This window comes from Thalassophryne amazonica, chromosome 10 (genome assembly GCF_902500255.1).
Source record: "Thalassophryne amazonica chromosome 10, fThaAma1.1, whole genome shotgun sequence".
NCBI classification, from domain to species: Eukaryota; Metazoa; Chordata; class Actinopteri; order Batrachoidiformes; family Batrachoididae; genus Thalassophryne; species Thalassophryne amazonica.
This window is the reverse complement of record NC_047112.1, coordinates 81546279-81568656: the sequence shown is the minus strand read 5'-3', so window position 1 is coordinate 81568656 and position 22378 is coordinate 81546279. Positions and strand designations below refer to the sequence as shown.

General features: G+C 39.9%; 1 protein-coding gene across 7 annotated transcripts in view; it reads left to right on the top strand.

The window, feature by feature from the left end:
• The first annotated feature begins 10757 nt into the window (after positions 1-10757).
• mcf2l2 (MCF.2 cell line derived transforming sequence-like 2) overlaps positions 10758-22378 on the top strand; it is a 373245-nt gene continuing 361624 nt past the window's right edge. For 4 of the 7 annotated variants that reach the window (XM_034180346.1, XM_034180350.1, XM_034180349.1 and 1 more), the window contains exon 1: positions 10760-10950. In XM_034180346.1, coding sequence (XP_034036237.1) covers positions 10872-10950 — 79 coding nt within the window. In that variant the 5' untranslated portion in view covers positions 10760-10871. Of the gene's footprint in view, positions 10951-22378 lie in introns of all 7 variants that reach the window. The other 3 variants (XM_034180352.1, XM_034180351.1, XM_034180353.1) reach the window with 2 other exon arrangements.

Genomic DNA, 22378 nt, shown 5'->3' with positions numbered 1-22378 from the left:
CAATATTGTTTTAGAAGCACTCCCAAAAACTACACACCCATAATCCAAAATGGGCCAAATCATGGTCTTATAAATTTGCAGTAAAGTGCATCTCTCTGCTCCCCATCCACTGCCCGACAAACTTCTCATGATGTTAATTACCTTCTCACACTTGTTTATTACTTTCCCTATATGTGTTTTCCAGATCAGCTTTTCATGAAACCACAACCCTAAAAATTTGAAAACTTTAACCATCTCAATCAATGAGCCGTAGGTGCAGAGGTTCTTGAATGGAATCTTTCTTTTTAACCCACAAATCATAAATTTACTTTGTTCAGCAGACAACCTGAACCCCCTTATTTGCCCACTGCGCAACTTGGTTGAAGGCTTTCTGTGTTTGAGAAAGCACATAGTTAAAATTCCTCCCACTCCTCCAGGTGGCACCATCATTGTTATTATGTTTTAAAAGAGAGAGACCTGCAGTGCCTTGATAACTATTCATCTTGTTTCAAAAATGAGGCCAACATTAAGTGACAACCATTAAAGTTGAACAACTGGAATGTTTGAAAGGGTAATCTTCTTCCTTTACAAGATTGGTGGTTGGTGAAATAGCTTATTGTTACATTACCGCCACCATCTGGCCAATGGCCAAGGTAAGATATATTTTGTATTTAGTACAAGTCAGAAATAAGGTAGTTTCCCGCCCATTCTTTATTTACTAGAGTTGCAACAATTAATCAAATATTATTGTTATTCTGATTATTGATTAATTATTTTGAGCCTTTTATATATATATATATATATATATATATATATATATATATATATATATATATATATATATATATATGTGTGTGTGTGTGTGTGTGTGTGTGTGTGTGTGTGTGTGTGTGTGTAGAAATCCTTCAGCTTCTTAAATGTGAATATTTTCTGGTTTACTTTTACTTGCTGTTTTAATTCTGTCACAAAACAAGGCATTTGAAGGCATCATCTTGGGTTCTGGATAACACTGATTGACATTTTCACCTTTTTTTGCCATTTTATGGGTCTAACAAGTGATCAAGTCATCAAGAAGCAAACAATCAAGCTCCATTTATTCATCACAGTGATAAAGTAAAAAATCTCAGGTTGACCTTTGATCCCACACTGTCCTTTGTCATACACAATAGAGAAATCAATAAGAATGCTTTCTATTCCCTCCATAATATTGCAAAGATTAGATCTATTCTGTTTATAATGAATGCAGAGACCTAGATTCATGCCTTTGTCTCTTCCAGATTACATTACTGTAACGTCCTATTTAGTGGTTACAGAAAACAGGAGGTCTCCAAGTGGTTCAAAATGCTGCTGCTGGAATTCTGACTGGGAGAATACAGTTTGACCATATTACCCCGATTTTAGCCTTCCTTCATTGGCTTCCTGTCCATGTGAGGTCAGATTTTAAGGTTTTGTTACTAATTTACAAAATCCTTCATGGACTAGGGCCTTTCTATCTGGCTGATCTCATTAAACCTTATGTACCGACCCATTCTCTGCATTCTCAGGATGCAAGATTATTGTGTGCTCTCAAGGTTAAAAAGAAGTCAGCAGGCCACAGAGCTTTTTTCTTATTGTGCACCTGTTCCGTGGAACAGTCTGCCTGATGAGATAAAGCAGTTTGATTCTGCTGATTCATTCAAATCCAAACCAACAACCCATCTGTTCTCTTTTTGTACAGCTGTGCAACTACAGTTAGTGTTCCCTTACCAAAAAGTAGTACATGCAAGTATGTTTCAAGTATACTTCCAGTTTACTTTTTATATACTTATCAGTACTATTTTGTGGTAAGGGTTGTGCCAAACTACTGTTTCCCTCCATCTTAAATGATATTTCTAATATTATAATATTTACTGCTAATGGAGCTGGACTCATTCTCATCATATCTAAATCCTGGTACCATTAGTGAAGCAGAGGGCTAGCTGCCAACGATTGCATTAGAATCCTGTCTGTTCCTCTGTTACTTTGCTGCTGAGAAATACTGTTCCGTGAGTTGTTCTTTCCCGTTAACTGATTTCTGTTCTCTGTCTTTGTTCGATTTAGTGTCAGTGAAGTCTTCACTGATGGCTTGCAATGGAGAGGCGTGTCCATCCGGCGGTCCTCAGCTGAGCCTGGACCAAAGTTATACAACACATACTGAAATGTGCCACTTGTGATGAGCTGGGGGGGTCATGATGCCCACTGGACTTTTATATTATATCATTGCTTATGTCCGTCATTTGTTTTGCATGTTCGACAAATTCCTTGTTATATTTTGTTTATTTCATTGTTGTTCTTGTTAGTATTGCCAGAGCAGTTGGTCACTCCTCTGAGTCTGGTCTGATGGAGGTTTCTTCCTCAAAAAAAAAAAACCTCAAGGGAATTTTTCCTTACTACTTCCTGCCTACACCCTTGCTCAGGGGTTAGGTTAGATTTTACCCTTGTGAAGCACCTTGGGGAAACTTATGTTGTGAGTTGGTGCTATATAGATACATTAAATTAAATTAAATTCATTTATAACACAAAAGACAAAAGGCCTATTTCAGAAGACCTATTTCTCTCAAATATTGTTCACAAATGTGTAGTGAACACTTCTCTGTTGCCGAGATAATCCATCCCACCTCACAAGTGCGGCATATCAAGATGCTGCTTAGACAGCATGATTATTGCACAGGTGTGCCTTAGGCTGGCCACAATAAAAGGCCACTTTGAAATGTGACTTGACATAGAGTGCTTAGCTACTTTCTGAAAAGATATTGCAAAACAAATTAATTGATTTACAAGAAAATCATACAGCAGCCTTGCCTTTATAACTCCTTGTCTATGTGCAATCACGGTAATGACAAGCAACTTATGTTCAAGGATATGTATAGATCCTGCATTGACTGTAGCCTTAAAATATGACATTTGTAATTTGATATTGATGAACATTTGTGAATCATCCAGCAGGTGTCAGTGTTCTGCAGATGGCAGATAAAGTTGCTTTTTTGGTTGATCTGATGTGACAAAGTTTGCCACTGTGGAATGGGTTCATCATTATCTGCTGTTTTAACCGATATATACAGTCTTCGGTTTCAACACCAAAAATTTAAATCAGTAAGCCCACACAGAGGTTCAAAGGAAAATGAACAAGGAACATTTAATAAATGCAACTTTTATGTTTTTTTTTTACACTGTTATTTTAATGTTTTTTAGGAACCAAAACATTTCAATTACTATTTTTTCACTTGTGTTTTATTATGTTTCAACACCAATGGGGAAAATCAAGTGGAATATTTGTTTTGAAAATAGTTGGTGACATAATGAGGTTGCATTTAGCACTACTTCTTCCTTTTGATACAGACTCCAGAAAAATGTTTAAAAAAAAACTGGGTAATGCAAAGGCTTTGAAACATTCTGCAACAGTGTGTCGAATTTGCTGTTAATTTTCAGTACCAATGAAAACTTTTGGTGTCATCCATAGTCACACATTCTATCATTTGTTAATTCAAGATTTACTTTCCCGTTCTGTTGTATATGTCATCCCTTATTTGGTCACATTGTGTTTCTCCCCGTGTTTTTTTTGCTCTTTGTCCGAGGTGCGGCTCCATCCAGAAGTGGGAGTGGTTGTCTTCTTCTGAAATGGTCATAAAATAGACGGGATCTTCCTTTTATCTCAGCAGTGACATACATGTCTCTGGGTCCTTGGCCTTTGAGATCAAGAGGTGCATGGGAAGAGCTGGAAAGAAGTGTTTGTTGGTGCCAATATCTTTGCAAGCAAACAAAGGTCCAAGTCTTTAGGGTCCTGGTGCTACCCTGCATGGTTGTGAAACTTGGACACTAACCAGTGATCTAGGGAATGGATGTCTTTGGTACTCGGAAACTTGGACGGATCCTGAGGTACTGTTGGACTGACTATGCGTCAAACAAGTGGTTACTAAGAGAAACTAGGATGAGGAGTATCTCTTGCATTGTGAGGGAGCGTCAGCTTTGACATTTTGGCCATGTGGTCCATTTCTCTGTACATGATATGGCATGCAGGTGCCTGAGTGTTGAGGACCCCAGTAGCTGGAGAAGGCCAGGGGGACACCCACGTTTCACCTGGTTGTGGCGAATAGATGGACTAACCAAATCACACACTCAACTCAGTTTCACTGCAGTTCATGATGGCATTACAAAAAGTATCTTAATCTATTGGTTCGTGATGGAAGCATGAAAATGGGAAGGGGAGACACTTATGTTATGGTTATGAATAGAGTTAGGAGTAGGGGAGGATTAACAAAATAAAAAACCTGTGTCACGTAAATCAGGGGCTTTTTGTAACGAGGGCACAAATCTATGTTTTTGCTGTACAAGACCGATGTCAGGATTTGACTTTGGTTTGCTTTTATTTCTTTGTTTTGTTTTTCCGTTACTTTCTGTTTGTTCTCTTGCTGGGGTTTTTCCTGTTTGAGTCTGTCTGTGCCTGTCTCTCTTGTCTGTCTCTGCTTGCTCTTGGTGGTGGGTGTTTCCCTCTCTCTGGCCACACCCCCTTTCTGGTGTTCCACGCACACCTGCTTCCAATCAGCACCTCATCACCTGGGTGTATTTAAGCTCCTCTCCTTGCCTTATTCCTTTGCCAGATTGATGCACCTAGTGCCTTCTTTCCAGCTCTGTTTTGTGTATTCTCTACTTGCTTGCCTCACATATGTTACCTGCCTGTATCCTCGACCACGCCTTTGCTTAATGTTTTTGGTATTGTTACTCTTGTTGGACTGCCTCACTGTGTACCGGACCCCATTTACTGTTTCAGTAAACTGCTTTTACTTATAGAGCTTGTTGTCAGAGTCCTGCATTTGCTTGCATCCTAACCTGTCACCTAGACCAGATACCTGACACTGTTACCAGCACAAGGCATGATAATAATAATAATAATAATAATAATAATAATAATAATAATAATAATAATAATAATAATAAAATTAGATAATCATGAAACCCATAATTTGATTTAAAAAAAACTGATACTAGCAAGTTAACTTATTCAAAATCTAACTTTGTAGAAAATTCCCCCCAAAAATTGTAGACTAAGAAGAGCTTAGTTTACATTTTGCAGCCCAACTCATTTGCCCAATGAGCTACATACAAAATAAATTTCACTTTCAAGGTAGAAAGGCATGAGAAAACATTTAAGAGGGATTTTCACAAAGAAAAAGTGTACATCTATTCAAATTATTTCCCTTGTTCCCTGATATCAAAATTCTAACCCCTCTTCTCAGACAGGGATTAGAATTTATCACCTACCAGTCCATGCTGTAAGTGTGTAATACTGGCAAATTAAACTATTCACTGAGCAAATTTTTAAAATACATATATAACCTTGATTTTGGAATTGAAATAACATACACAACAAATTTCCAAATTTGCCCTGTTGTATGTAATTTGATGTGTTTTTATTTCTTAGTTGAATTATTACTCGAGGCCATCAAAGATGGCCATTGGGTATTAGGAAGACTTCGCATCCATCTGTCCACCCGTCCGTCTGCCTGTCTTTCCGCCTGGCTGTCCATCTGTCTGTCCGTCTGACTGTGCTCAGTATAAGTCCAGTCCTATTACTGCCAGAGTCTTCAAATTCATAGCGAACATTCTTGGGACACAGACCTTGGACAAGTTCAATGGCTAACCTTGACCTATATTAATAGGTATTTTAAGAGGTTAAAACTTACATTCTTTTTCATTGGGGTGGGGGTGACAGCCAATCAGAGTAGAGTGGCACTGTGATGTCAGTGGCTGGTCTAGCTAGTTCCAAACACCATTTTCTTTGTGTGTAAATATAACCTCTTTGTCATATATTATGTAAAAGCAAGTGAGAAATAAACACTTCTAAAACTGAAAACACTTACAAGATTTACAAGACATTTCGTGCATGTTAGTGTCCACGCTAACGTCCAATAACTCAAAGCTAACTTTGGCTGTTGTCAAGAGCTTATGTATGTGCACATGCACATAAAACAAAAATAAAGCATTGTTTATGATTGATTGAATCATTGATTGATTGATTGATGGGCTTTATTGAACATGTACAAACTGTACGTAAGACAATAGGATCTTAATAATTATTGTAAATAACTATATATACACACACACACAAACACGTTGCACTGGGATACCAATTAAACAAGTGGAAATTATAAAGAGGACAGTGCCCATATGGCTGAGGGTATTTTTGCATTGTGTTATTTTTTTATCTTATGATCTTTTGGATTATAATTTTAGTTGTTATTTGTGGTGTGACCATTCAGTTCAATTTGATTAAACATTGATAGTTTAAGATGGAATTTTATGTTTTTTTTTTTCGTCTGGCATGTTATGTGCAGACGCGGGTTGAGGAGCGGACCTGCGTCTGACTGAACCCAGCGCTAAATAACCAGAAAGCGGTTCCAAAAAACAAAACAATTTTATTTTTCTCCCGTGCAGTAATTGGTGTACAACATAAATGTGCGTTTGTCTGGCGAGGTGAAGGACGGCGCGCTCTCCAGCGCTGAAATGGATCAAAGCTCGGCGCTTCTGGACCCAGTCTCACCGCCGAACACCCCCCAGGTGGATACGACAAACTGATTCTGTGAAGGATGGAAAAGGTGAGGTAAGTCAACAGCTACAACAAATATCCTTCAAAGGCACACACTATCAGCAACACATTCAGGTCTGAATTTAAGCTTTATGTAAATGAGCAGCTTCTCACAACAGGTGGAGGATCATCAGTCCGTACGCCACGGCAGTGAGAAGCGAGCTGCACAATTCTCATCAGTGTTCAAATATACTGCGTAACAAAATACCAAATTAATGTTAACACTTATTCAGACAATCATCACCTCTGATGTGTGCTGACAGCATGTGTCCCTCACCCATCCTCCTTCACAGGCACGATGTGTCAAACCCAGGCGCGGTCCTCAGCGTCTCACAAATGAACGTCACAAGGTCGAGTTCCCGGCAATTCTGCTTGAACCACTCATGGCTTAAATGCAGAACGCCATCTCATTATCTGCTTCAGCTGAAAGTCTTTAAGTTTACACGTGAGCATCATCCACAGGTGCTGCGAGTCAGTAGGCCTGCACGTGAACATCCTCCACAGGTGCAGCTAATAATGCTGATGAGGGTGAAGGACTCTTCTGCCAGCACTGTCTCCACAGACAAAAACCAGTTTGCATACCACCTGGAGAGCAAAGAAAAGAAAACAACACAAAAACATCCAGCCAAACCCCCCAACACACAACATGGCATATCTTAAAAAAATTATATTTGTAACAATGTTTATTGTAAACAAACAAACACACAAACAAAATGAAAAAAACCCAAAGTTATTAATACTACAGAGAAGTAGATGATGGACAGAGTCAGAATCTAATAAACAAACCATATAATGTGATTATTAATTATGGAACTCAAATTCTGATTTTTCAGGTTGATGCAGTCCCACACTACTCCTCGATGCATCGATTACTTCAAGGTTTAATATATAGCAAATAATTTTTGTGGTGATTGTGGTGTGGTCCTGTGATTCTGACATCATTACAGCTCAAACATAATGAACATTTTGGGATGCAGACCTTCAGGATGAAGGGGATGGAGGCTGAAGTGGGAAATCATAAAGTAGAAAATATAATGAAAATAGATCTGTTGGATTTACATGATTTAAATATGTATATCGGTTGACCAGAATAAAATAATATCATTAATAATGGGTTGTAACTGATGCACATCTTTGGAAATCTTTGCTTTCCAACCTTCTCTGAGAATGCACCGGCTTCATAGATTAAATGGCCTTGCACTGGATCATGCTTTGTCTGCCAGCTGCTATCTATTGATGCTTCATGTTTCTGCTATTTTTAATTGGCTGGCAGAGTGAAGATAAGTGAGTGACAGGGTGAGGCTGAGCGCAGATGTCTCTGGCTAATGGTCGTCTCCCAGGCAATCTTCACAGTCCCAGGGGCAATCGCCACATGGAGATGATGATAATGCCTTTGCTTTGCCTGTTTGCTTTCTACAAAATGTGGCGCGGGCACAGCGGAGCGGCCTCTGAATCAGCCTGACCTCATAACGTCCACACACAGCACTGAGGGTTATTGTTTCTGGTCCTGTTTTTCTGTCCATCTGTCTGTCCGTGTGTGACCAAGATAACTCGAAGAGTTTTGATGTGATTTTGGAATGGAATGACTGATTATCAGCCAAGGATAAAAGTGATATGATTTTGACCAAAAAGCCCAAGGTCAAGGCCAAAAATTTGGTCCAATGCTTATACTAGGGGAGCTACGACCACTACCTTTGCCAAACCAAACCAACTTTTTTAGGTTCCTTAGATGACCCCAAAACACAATCAGGATGTTCCCAAAAATAAAAACTAGCCTCAAGTCAGTTATCCAAGATGGCATCCAAGATGGCTGCCAAAATAGGGTTTTTCACTAAAACACCTTTAAACAACATATAAACAACTTAAATATCACAGAGATTCAATGATAAGGGTACATTGGCGCCATTTTGGACGCCATTTTGAATGTTAAACTCATGAATGAATTTAGTTTAGGCACAAATGAGTTTGCTGTGACCTGCAATGGTCTTCCCATTTAATCTTTGTGATATTTAAGTTGAAACACTGATTAAACACTAATATGAAATCATGCATCGCCTTGCTGTTTGTCACATAACCTTTGACCTTTTCTCAGATTAGATTAGATTAAATTAGACAGAACTTTATTGATACCTTGGAAAGACTCCCTCAGGGAAGTGTTGTGTGTTGGGGGGTGTGGCTGGATGTTTTGGTGTTCTCTTCTTTTCTTTGCTCTTCAGGTGGCATGGAAACTGATTTGTCTGTGGAGAAGGTGCTGGCTGAAGAGTCCTCACCCTCATCAACATCATGTGTAGCACCTGTGACGGGTGCTCACATGCAACCTTAAAGACTTTCAGCTGAAGCAGATAATTGGATGGCGTTCTGCATTTAAGTCATGTGTGATTCAAGCAGAACTGCCGGGAACTCGACCTTGTGATGTTCGTTTGTGAGACGCTGAGGACCGCGCCTGTGTTTGACACATCGAGCCCGTGAAGCAAGGAAGGGTGAGGACACATGCTGTCAGCACACATTAAAGGTGATTAAGTGTTTGACTAATTGTTGATAGTAACTTGGTGTTTTGTTACACAGTATACTTGAATTGTGATGAGAATTGTGCAGCTTGCTTCTCACTGCTGTGGCGTGCGGATAAGTGATCCTCCACCTGTTATGAGAAGCTGCTCATTTGCATAAAGTTAAAAAAGATACAGACCTGAATGTGTTGCTGATAGCGTGTGTCTTTTGAAAGATATTGTAACTGCTGACTTACCTCACCTCTTCTTTGCTTCACAGAGTCAGTTTGTTGTGTCCACCTGGGGGGTGTTTGGCGGTGGTAGTGGGTCCAGGAGCGCCGGGCTTTGATCCTTGCGGGCGCTGGAGAGCGTGCCAACAGTCACTCCACCAGAAGGACGCTATTTTTGTTTTTACACTTTTTATGCACGGCGGGTGTAATAAATATATTGTTTTTGGAACCGCTTTTCTGGTTATTTTTAGCGCTGGGTTCCGTCTGACGCAGGTCCGCTCCTCAACCCGTGTCGACACATAACAGGAAGTTGAGGTTTCAGCAGTATTGTATAGAAGCACACAGAGTATCAAAATTGAAAAAAAGAAAAACATCATCAAAGGTCAAATTCAAGGTCATAACTGGTTAAAGCATACATCCATCCATCCATTTTCTGAACCCACTAGGAACATGGGTATTGGGGCACTGAAGCCCGCCCCAGCAGTCAGTGGGTGAGAGACTCTGATATCGTTTTCCGAACACGCTTTAAGTGAGGGAGTGTGATAGTATTGTCTGACACAATCCAATCCACCGTTCGCTGACGCTCCGGGCACCAGAATTTCCCTCTGTGAGACCTGTGGCCCCCCACCTCCTGCCCTCCCGAGGCTGCTCTCTCTCCCTCCTCCCTGTAGGCAGGTACAACAGCTCTCTGATTCATTTCTGTCTTGGTGACTCAGCTTGAGCAAACAGAGCATCAAAGCAGCGGCGTTTTCCTGCGTGAACTCAGGGAGCGGCCCTGTAGGTGAACTCACCACTGATTTTTTTTCATTTTTACTGCTCCAGTTGTTTCTCACCCTATTTGAAAAGAAGCATCATCGTTTTTGGCTACCTCTATGTTGTTTTGAGGTGTGAACTTCCTTTTTTTTTCCTTTTTAAGAAGGATACAGTTTGGAGTTGGATGCTTCTTTCCACAGCTTGGATGTTGTTGATATTGTTCACTCCTAGTCCACACCTAAGTGTCCCTGCCTACAGGTCTGGACTTTCTAGAGTGGAAGCCCTGCAGATGTTGGATGTTTGCAAGCTTTTAAAATTTTCATGAAAGGGATAACTAGCTGGTTGAGTGGCTGCTGATTGTGTTTATTCTCTGACTGAGAGTTTGCGGCTGTTTCCCAATTGACTTTTCTGGCTGTAAATGAACTGACTCATTTGTGATTGATTGACAGTCTGATGATTGAACTCTCTCTTTTGTTAACTGATGTTTTTTTTTTTTTTTTGCATCGCCTGCCTGATTGAATCATCCAATCAGCTGTTTGACTGTTTGATCCAACGTTGGGAGTGGCACCGTTATCATCCTCAAGCTGTGTGAGTGGCCTTAAAAGATGAGCACTTAAGAAGATTCAGATAAAGAAAGTCATCAGGGGCAGAAACAAGAAGACTGAAATGTTTGAGGAGAGAAGTGGAAAGTCAGTTTAGGGAGCAGAGACCAGCAGGGGAAGAGAGAGAAGAGGAGGCGTGGCACAGGAGAGAGAGAGAGAGAGAGAGAGAAAGAGAGAGAGTGAGAGAGAGAGGAGTGGATGCTGCCTCCTGCTCCCTGAGATGCTGTGCTGGCTGAGAGAAGAAGAGATGTCGGTCCACGAGCTGCTGGAGCGGGTGCAGTGTGTCATCACTCACATCGGTAAGCTTTTCCCCGTTCTCCTCACCTTCGCGTACGCTTCACACCTAGATGACCGGGAGGAGAGATGGAGGGATTTTACATGATGGGAAACTGTACAGGAGACCCCTCCTGTGCAGGGAGGGTGGGGGGGGAGTATTCCCAGGTAATCATGGTTGCGTGCATGGCAGAGGGGTGTGATGGCGTGAGGTACAAATGTGGTGATAGGCAGATGAAAGACAGAAATGGGGGTGGGGGGGGTCTCCATCCTTTCCTCATCACTGCGGAGTGAGGAGAGGATGGGGGGGGGGGGGGGGTGTCTCCAGGACAAGACAGGGTTTACCTCTGTGGCTTTCTCAGCTCGAATCAACGGTTCACCTTCAGTTCAGCTCAAGATGAGAGTGTTTGAATCAGATTATTTCCTCAAAGGATTTTCTTCAGCCTCCTCTACAGTGATGAAGGGAAACAGATTTTTTTCAGTGTTTATTAGACTATTTAAAGAAGACATTTTTTGAATGAGTTTTTACATTTTCCATCCTCTTCCACCCATCCCGTTCCATTTGTCATTGGCTCCTCTTCTTTTCCTGATAATGTCCTTGTCAGTTTTTTTTTTACCCCTTCTTCCACTTCCATCCCTTTTGCATCTCCTCCTTTCCTCCCACACGTCCTCTCCTATCCACCATTCCATTCTATTGTCTCACTCTTTCAGTGCCCTCCCTCCCTCGCTCTCCTTTTCCTTCCTCTTCCGTGTTCCGCATCCGGGTTGTTTTCCCATTGCTTGGGGGGGAAGTAGATTAATGTGCCACGCTGGAGACGGTGGCACAGTATCCTCCATCGCATCACTTCCTGCTTTGGAAGCGAGGGGAGTGGGGGGGAGGGGGAGCAGAGACTTGTGAAGGGCGTTACCGTGGAAACCGGCTGGCTTCCACCAATCGAGTGGTCCTGAATTGATTTATATTATCAGGAGCCTGCCTCACATGGGATGCTGATAAGAGTGTTTGCAGCACCGTCGGCTGTGTCATTGTGCAAATGAGATCATGTTTTTGTCATGATTTTACTCTGAATTTCCACTGATATTTTGTAAACCCATTTAGAGGAAGTAAATACGATACTGTATCTTTATTTAAGGTTTAGGCAATAATGATTATTCTCAGTATCGATCAATCTTTGGAATATTCCCTGTGGTGAAAACAGCATAGGGTCTGCACAGCACAAATGTAGTTGAATGGATTGAGTGGGTGAGTCCAACCCAAGCGCTTGTGTAGACAATAACTCAAAAACAATAAATACTATCATTGTGTTTTTCACCAAATTCATGCAACAAATAATGACAATCAACTGATTAGTGTGTGTTGAATGTTGAAGCACCAAATCAACCCCAAAAGCAACTTTGTTTTGCCTATGTAATTTCCATAGACATGCCTGCCACCTGCTGGATGGTTCGTGGATGATGGATAGATTGTGGAAAATTATGAACAGTTGTGTTGAACTTGGGCAGCTCAGTGGATTAGTGGTTAGCACTGATGGTTCACAGCAAGAAGGTCATGGGATTGATTCCCACCTGTGGCCTTTCTGTGTGGAGTTTGCATGTTCTTCCCATGTTTGTGTGAGTTCCCTCTGGGTGCTCCGGCTTCCTCCCACATCCAAAGACATGCAGGTTAGGTGGAATGGGAAATTTAAATTGTCCGCGGGTGTGAATGTTTTTTTTTTTTTTTGTATGTGGTCCTGTGATAGACTGGCATCCTGTCCAGGGTGTACTCCACCTCACGCCCTGTGACAACTGGGATTGGCTCCAGCCCCCCATGACCCCTAATTGGAGTAGGCGGGTGAAGATGAGTGAGTGAATGAGTGTTTTGAACTCACTTGTAGTTTATCTGCCACCTACTGAATACTGATCATTCCATACGCTCACTAGTGGGGCTCCGCCCACCAGTGGCTACCTCCAGTAACATTTAACAAGTTCAGATAGCAACTCCAGTAAACATGATGGCCAAAAAGTTGCCTAAATACAGAACAAATTATACAGCAGAACTGGAAACTAATGCTGATACTAAAGAATAGATAGACTGTGTGGCTGGGGATGATATCAAAACTTTTCATCTTAACTGCAAATTAGTGAATGCCTAACTCGTAACACTGTCTTGAAACATTTCAAAACCTTTGAAATGTCCATGTTTCAGACATTGTTGTGGACTCTGCATAAAAAGGAAGACAACATGTGCTGTGCTGGCAGCTACTGGATGTTCAGGAATCTGCATCCATATCAACTGACAAATTTCATATTTAAAGGCTACACTAAGCACAGGGTCTCTATGTGCACTAGGATGTACATTATTTGTTACTATTAGTGGATTCATTATTTATTATATGAAATGTTTGATGATATTTAGTAGGGTCAAATAACCAATCAAAAGTTCCCCAAACCCATAGATATGTATGCATCACTTGTCCAAAACCTATGATGATTTTTTTGGGAGCTACGGTTAAAACAAATGTATATCTGAAAATGAACCAGTCATTGACATTCCATTGGTTTTGAGCCATGGAGAGTGTTTAAAAATAGCTATTGTTTTAAATGGCTGTATACAACACAACATTTTAAACCCAGTTCCCAGTGCAGTGTCCCATTTGATTAAATGAAAATATTATTAACACTGTCACAATAATTATATTCTTAAATGACAGAATACCTGATTATGAAACTATAAAAATGACTGTTCTGCACAAGTGTTATTTTTGTTTTTACCAGTACTTTTCTCTAGTTACAGCGCTGTCCATGGTGCTGGATCCCAGCTGCATTCTCTGGTGAATTAGAAGATAAGCGAGTAATCAACAATACCATAATAAAAATGTGACATTTATTGTAAGTTTTCTAACATGCTGTAAATAATATGAGATTTGTAGATTTGAACTAATAGGATTAATAAATGGAATACTTTTGACTGTGTTGAATGCTTGGTCTGCAAAATAAAAGTCAAACAATGTCGACATCCATTGGATTCTATGACATGACTTATGTTACCCTGTAACATGATAACTAAGCATGACACTTTTTAAACCTTATTAATTCAAACAATAATTTGCATCACTTTTTACCAAAATTGAAGCAACTTTAACTTTTGACCCCTGTACAAACTGAAATTGACCTTTATCACCATTCTTACTGTTTTTATCCATAATTCCATAACATTTAGTCATAGATATTCCAAACTATACCTTTTTGTTATCTTTATGTTCAGACAAATAATATGGTATCATTTTCAATATGACTGGAGCATTTTTTCAAAGAGTAATGTCTTAGGGGTATTTGTGCAAAATTCTTTGTTTGCATCACCATTTGAAGGATTCCTCTGTAAATATTCTGTTATCTGATGCACTAAATGTCCTGACTCCATCCCTGTATGTACAGTACCCTCCAAAAGTATTGGAACACTTAGTATTTCACACATTTTAATTTGTTTATGCCATTTCAAATACAAAAAAGTAGAAAACAAAACAAAACAAATTATCTTCCTTAAACTCAAACTGAAAGCAAATCTCTACAACTTGACATAAATTAATTAAAAAAATATAAAGCCAAGATGATGGGTTGCGTAAGTAATAGAATGCTTTGATATAACACCTTTAAATAATCACTTTTATTGCCAGTTTTCTTCAGACAAGTCAGGGGATGGATACATGAACATTTCAAAGTCACTAAATATGTCTTGGACTTTATTTATATCAATTATGAAAAAATATAAACAGTATGACACTCTATGGTAAATCTGCATGGAGTGTAGTCAGTTCTCAAAAAATTGACTGACTGTGCAAGAAGGAGAAGAGTGAGAAAAGCCACCAAGACACCCAGACAACCCAGAACACATTATATGCCTGTGATTGGAGAAATTGTGCAAAGTGCACGTTTTGCATTTTGTATCCCCAGTTATACAGTAGTATAGAGGAGGATTTTCTTTCTCCAAAACATCAAATTGAGGCTTCCATCTCAGATGTACCTTCTCCCAAACTTTCATGTCTTCTTTGTTTTTTGTGTTTTAAATGACACCTATAGATATGGTCATTGGGTAGTTGTCCATGCCATGGGCTCTAATACACCCCCATACCTTCACAGATGCTGGCTTTTGAACTTTGTGCTGGTAACAATCTGGATGGTCTTTTTCCTCTTTTGTCTGGAGGACACGACGTCCATGATTTCCAAAAACAATTTGAAACGTGGACTCATCAGACAACAGCACACTTTTCCACTTTGCGTCTGTCCATTACAAATGAACTCAGGCGCAGAGAAGGCGGCAGTGTTTCTGGATGTTGTTGATGTATGACTTTCACTTTGCATGGTAGATTTTTAACTTGCACTTGGAAATGTAGCGACGAACTGTGTTAACTGACAATGCTTTTCTGAAGTGTTTCCAAACCCACGCGGTAAGATCCCTTACACGATGATGGTTTTTAATGCAGTGCCACCTGAGGGATTGAAAGTCATGGACATTCAGTGTTGGTTTTCAGCCTTGCCGCTTACATGTAGAAAGTTCTCCAGACTCTCTGAATCTTCTGATTATATTATGGACTGTAGATGATGGAATCCCTAAATTCCTTGCAATTCAACGTTGATAAACATTGTTCTTAAACTGCTGGACTATTTTTTCATGCAGATGTTCACAAAGTGGCCCTGTCTTTGTTTTTGAATGGCTGAGACTTTTGGGGATGCTCCTTTTATACCCAATCATGACACTCACAATTAGTGTCCTCAGTTCCCAAACACTACTGAGTGTTGTTAGAAGGAAAGCTGATGTAACACAATGGTAAACATATCACTGTCCCAGCTTTTTTGAAAAGTGCTGCAGGCATTCATTTCAAAATGAGCAAATATTTGCAGAAAAACAATAAAGTTTATCAGTTTGAACATTAAATATCTTGTCTTTGTGGTGTATTCAATTAAATATAGGTTGAAGAAGATTTGCAAATAATTGTATCCTGTTTTTATTTACATTTTACGCAATATATATATATATATATATATATATATATATATATATATATATATATATATATATATATATATATATATATATATATATAATATATATATATATATATATATATATGTGTGTGTGTGTGTGATTTTAATCTGTTCTCATTCCCACCCTTTACAGCAACAGGATATATCTGTTGACTGACCAGCAGGGTGCTCACTTGCTGCTGGGGTGAACCACTCAGCTGTCTGCAGTCTCACAGCTTGCGGTTATGGAGGATCTGTTCTCAACAGTAATTGTATTTGGACATTGACAAGGGTTTATTTTATCTATTTATCAAACCACCAGGCTTTCAGCTTTAATTTGAAAGTCTTTTCATCCAAATTGATTGAATCCTTTAGGAATTACAGCACTTTCAGTGTGCAGTCCCCATGCTGAAGGAACCAAAAGTAACTGAAAAATTGGCTGTTAAGAACATTCACATGCCGGATAAAAGAACATAAGGTAGTGTGGTAAATCTGATGACAGTAAAGACATCCTCAAAACCTGTGTGCTCAGGTGACTAGTGAGGGAAGCCACCAAGACCCCCATGACAACTCAGAAAGCATTGCAAACCACAGTGATTGTGATTGGAGACAATGCGCAGAGGAAGAGACTCATCTATCACTTCATTATTCACAGCTACACAATAGGGTTGAACAGAGAAAGCCTTTGTACAAAACAAGACATGGAATCTCAACTAGAGTGTTCCACATGTCTTGTGATAAACTCAAGCCTATATTTACTGTCTTCTGTTTAAAATGGTTTCCTCTCATTCTATAATATAAGTGTGCTTGGTGAAGTACCAGTTTTGTCTGGAGATTGACTGAAAGCATGTGGGAAAAGCCACCATTTTCCTCAAGCTTTTAGATTTGTCTTTGGTGTCTTGGTAGCTTCCTTCACTACGTCTGCTTTGTGTACTGTGAGTAGGCCTTTGACGAAACCCTGCTTGTATTAGATTTTACCAAACATTTGCTTTATTACCCAAGGCCATCAAATATGGCCACTGGATATTGCGAAGATTTTGCGTCCATTCGTCCGTCTGTCTGTCTGTCTGTGTTCAGCGTTAAGTCCAGTTCTATTACTGCCAGAGTCTTCATATTCATAGGGAACATTCTTGGGACACAGGCATTGGACAAATTCAAAGATGGCTAACCTTGACCTATTTTAAGAGGTTAAAAAGTCACATTCCATTTCAATTTGTTCCCTTTTTTATTTTGAGTGGCGGAGGTGACAGCCATTCAGAGTAGAGCGGCACCATAACGTCAGTGGTTGGTCTAACCAGCTGCAAACTCTGTTTCATTTGTATGAAAAAAACAACAACAACAAACCTCTTTGTCATATATTATGTAAAAGCTAGGGAGAAATAAACACTCTAAAATTGAAAATGCTGTTTTTGGAACCTAACACCTCTGAAGGGATTTACAAGACATTTAGCAGACGCTAGCGTGGTGACATCACAGGCTGGTAGCTAGCTGCAAAATCTGTTTCATTGTATATACATATAACCTCTTTGTTATATATTATGTAAAAGCTAGCAAGAAATAAACACTTCTGAAACTGAAAACCTGATAATGCCTCCAGAGTGATTTACAAGACGTCTGTGCTTGTCAAAAGCTCATAAACGTAAATATTGTTTATGATTGTTTGATAGAGGGGCTTTATTGAACATGTACAAATCGTAAGACAATAGAATAATTATATATATATATATATATATATATATATATATATATATATATATATATATATATATATATATATATATATACACACACACACACACACATACACACACTTTGTACTGGGTTACCAATTAAACAACTGCAAATTATATATATATATATATATGCTCATATGGCAGAGGGTATTTTAGCATTATGTTATAGATTAAAAAGAGCAAGGATAAAAACATTGAGTTTATTGATTCTAAAGCAGTGACCCACTCCGGTGCAGTCTTTTGAGGAAGGTGTGTCTCGAATGTTCGAAGTGTGGATTACACAGAGCAGCCGGGCTGAGTGATGTAATTTAATGATGGTTGAGGCTGATCATTGAAAGCTTTCCCTGAGTCACAGCACATTCATCTGATATTGCTGCTGACACTCTTATCAACGCCATAATTCAAAGTAAAATTAGTTCATCATCATTTCATGTCACGTGTAAGAGACACAATTTCACATTAGTCTGTAAATTCATTGTTATGAAACATTGCATATATGTCAGGTACTGTAGGCTGATCCCAAGAATTGCATTCATTTTGAGTTTAGATGGTCAAGTGAAAGTGATTGGAAGCATTTGTATTTTCCCAGAAATTCCCTGTGAAGATTACTTTGAAGTCCTCAAATTCACTAAATTTTAATCCATAAACGTTATTTAATGAGAAGAACTTTCAAAACTAAACTGAGAATAGCTTTTTTTTTTTTTTTTTTTTAACAAAACTTCATCAGCTCCAATTTCAGGAGTGTCAGTTTTTTAATTTGTGGTGTTATTACCTCGAGGTTTTCACCCCTGTTTGTTTGTTTGCCTGTCTGTTTGATTGTGAATAGTCTGGAGACCACAATTTCTCATATACTGCTTAATATGTGTGGTATTTGTAATTTTTTTTTGCACATTTTCACCTTTTCTTTGCCTTTACCCCAAATTGATATCACAACCTACATATTTGTTTGATAAGGTTATTATCAACCAATCAATCAATTAATCAACATTTATTTATATAGCCCTTTACAGCACCCAGACGGTGTCCAAAGTGCTTCATAGGAATATCAAGGAACAAGTATTCACAAAAATATCACGCTGATGTACAGGGAGGGATTACAGGTGCACGTACCAAACGTGTTATACTGGTACTTTGATAAGCCAGTAGAGATGCCAAACAGACGCCAGTATAAAAATCGTGGTAAAAGTGGGTGGTCCGTCTGAGGACACCCCCCGGCTATGGGCCAGGCTTCCAAATAGTCCATCACTGCTTGGAAACCCTGTGAAGCATGTCGTACCTGCACTCTTGCTGATTACAGCAGCCCATCAAAAGGTGAGCCTGCACATTCATTCCTTGCCAGAATGTCGCTGGTTTTGACATTTTCTAGCAGCTTTTGTGAATTTTTTTTAAAATACTTTCCTCTTTGTCCACATTTCTGACCTTATTCTGACCTTTCGACTTGGATATCACGCACTGAAGATTTTTTACATACTCAGCAAACCTTATTTCATGATTATATTTTTGTAGGACAAGAGCAGTTTTTTTGTTAACTGCATCACTGGTTATTTCTGTTCTGTTAAAACTACCACATTCTTCAATTTTATTTTTCAGAGTGGAATTTTACTTGAACTCTGCAGTGCCCTCTGCTGCTCAAACTCTTGTGAAAATCAACCTTTTTGTTTGCAGTCCTGTGTCTGCTTCCTGTGAAAGTGTTCTCTTCTCTGGTCCCAATACGATGATGAATATTGCTGTGATATTAGAGCTGGGAACTTATTAAACCTGAAATGCAAACTCAAATAACAATTTCATAGATTTATTGGAAAACGTCAACCAGAGTACTCTAAATTTAATTTATTAGAATATCTTTAAAAAACTAAAACAAACTTGAAGAGAAAGTGAGAATATCTTATCCATCCATATGTATACAAATTAGAACCACACTCACCAATACATGATGGTACTACCCCAAAACTGTTTGTGACTTTGGATAATCGTATCTTCTCAATGCATACGTGCAAATTATTGCACAATATAAGAACTAAGATTATGATACAATTAGTTCCAATTCTGATGGCACACTTTGGAATAATAAAAGAGTAAGTAAGTAAAACCATTTGGCTGCTCCCTTGTTTTCACTCGGTGTCGCCACAGCAAATCCGAGATGGATTGCCATGTTGAATTGGCACATGTTTTACGCTGGATGCCCTTCCTGATGCAACTCCACATTACATGGAGAAATGTGACAGGGCTGGGATTTGAACCGGGAACCTTCTGTGCTCAATCCAACCACTTGGCCACCACTCCTGCAAAATAATGAAACAATATTTGCATATTATGTCCTTGTCACTTTCAAGGCACTGGCACTGAATATTGAGTTCTACATATGTGGTTTGTTGGTTTTTTTAATTATCGCAGTAAAACATCTTGAAAACTATGTCGAATTATCATTATCATGACACAGCAAGGTGACATCATAACAGTGCTGTTGGGAAGGTGTCGTAGCACGGACCCACAACAGGGGGCACAAATGAACGGACAATGAATAAGGCAAAAAGTAACAATTTAATGTTGTGACAACACACAACGAGATACACAGAATTTGTAAAGTCAATTTACACCAGGTGACGTGTGGGCAGGCTCGAAGATAGAAGACCCCCGATGAGAGAGAAGCCGCGTCCCACACGGCTTCCACCACCAACGGTCTGAAGAACAGCGGAGCCGCCAAGTCCCGAGTCCCCAGGTGGCCTCTGTCTTCGGCTGTCGACCCTGGTACTGCTGGCAGAAAGCAAAAACAAGATGAATGAGTGTGAGTCCGCACACTCAGTAATCCACAGTCTGCACACAGTTAGGAGGGAGCACCTCCACCTCCAATCACACACTCGTGCAGCTCCTGTTTAAACCACTTATCTGGTTCGGGGTGTGAGGCGAAGCCGTCGCTGTCACACCAAACGCCAATCCCCAGATAAGGACGAACACCACAGGATAACGGCTGCAAAAGAAGTTCAGATTATTATTCAACGTTCGAGTCAGCAGAGAAAATTACCTCTTCGGTAGTCGATTTCTCGGCGAGGAGGTGGAGTTGCAGTCCGGCCTTTATAGTGATGATGATGATGATGAACGAGTGACAGCTGGTGCTGAGGATGAGTGACATCTGTCATTTCTTCTGGGTCTGGCGCCCTCTCGTGCTTGGAGCCCGCACTCCAAGCAGGGCGCCCTCTGGTGGTGGTGGGCCAGCAGTACCTCCTCTTCAGCGGCCCACATAACAAGTGCAGGGATGTGTAATTTACCATAACTGTGTCACGCATAATTCATGACTGTACGTGTTGCTTTTTTAAAATTATGTTTTTTTTTATGGATGCCGATTTCAAATGGACTGCTCCTCTCCCTTTGAACCATCTTGTCAGGATGATCTGCGCCAAGGACTGGTGATAAGAGCTCACCACTCGGACACAATCATATTCTTGTTCAAGCTAAAGCCCTCCCACACACACACACCCTCTTCAGCCTGCAAGCTGCTCCTAAAGTGGTCCGAAATAAAGGAGGGTGTGTTACAGATTGACCTTCCGACTTTCCAGTGGAAAAAGGTCAGTGGAAGGGACGACGCTCAGTGGTGCCATGTTTTGTTGCTCTGGGCAATGGCAAGAGAACAAAAAGATGAAAATATCTTTTCGAGTCCACAGGGAAATCCCTCCCTTCATATTCAAAATTGCTGCGTGTGTGCTCCAGGGGTTCAAGCCAGAATTTTTTTTAGAATCAGTATTTTGAACATTTCCAGTTTGAGTTCCATTCTTAAAATGATTGTTCTTGAAAAAAAAATCCACTTAATAAGGTTCTATGTAAGGCTGTGTGGTATAACAGTATGTATCTTTCACAAGGTATAAAATTGTGTATTGACATAGGTTATATTTTACTCAATTGTCTTTCACTAGCCAGCTTATACTGGGAACATTGTTTACCCTCAGTGAAACTAGCTAACTGTCGATTTTGCAAGTTTGCCCACCTACAAAGAATGGAGAGGTCTGCAATTTTTATCGTAGGTACACTTCAACTGTGAGACACAGAATATAAAAAAACAAAAAAAAAACAGAAAATCACATTGTATGATTTTAAATAATTAATTTGCATTTTATAGCAAGAAATAAGTATTTGATACAACAGAAAAACAGGCTTAATATTTGCTGCAGAAACCTTTGTTCAGACATTTCCTGTAGTTCTGGACCAGGTTTGCACACTGCAGCAAGGATTTTGGTCCACTTCTCCATACAGATCTTCTCCAGATCTTTCAGGTTTCGAGTTTCAGCTCCCTCCAAAGATTTTCTATTGAGTTTAGGACTGGCTAGGCCACTCCAGGACCTTGAAATGCTTCTTATGGAGCCACTCCTTAGTTTCCCTGGCTGTGGGTTTGGGGTCATTGTCATGCTGGAAGACCCAGCCACAACCCATCTTCAATGCTCTTACTGAGGGAAAGAGGTTGTTTGCCAAAATCTCACTATACATGACCCCATCCATCCTCCCTTCAATACAGTGCAGTCGTCCTGTCCCCTTTGCAGAAAGGCACCCCAAAAATGATGTTTCCACCCCCATGCTTCACGGTTGGGATGGTGTTCTTGGGGTTGGTCTCATCCTCTAAACATGGCAAGTGGAGATGATATCAAAAAGTTCTAGTTTGGTCTCATCTGACTACATGACCTTCTCCCATGCCTCCTCTGTATCATCCAGATGGTCACTGGTGAACTTCAAACAG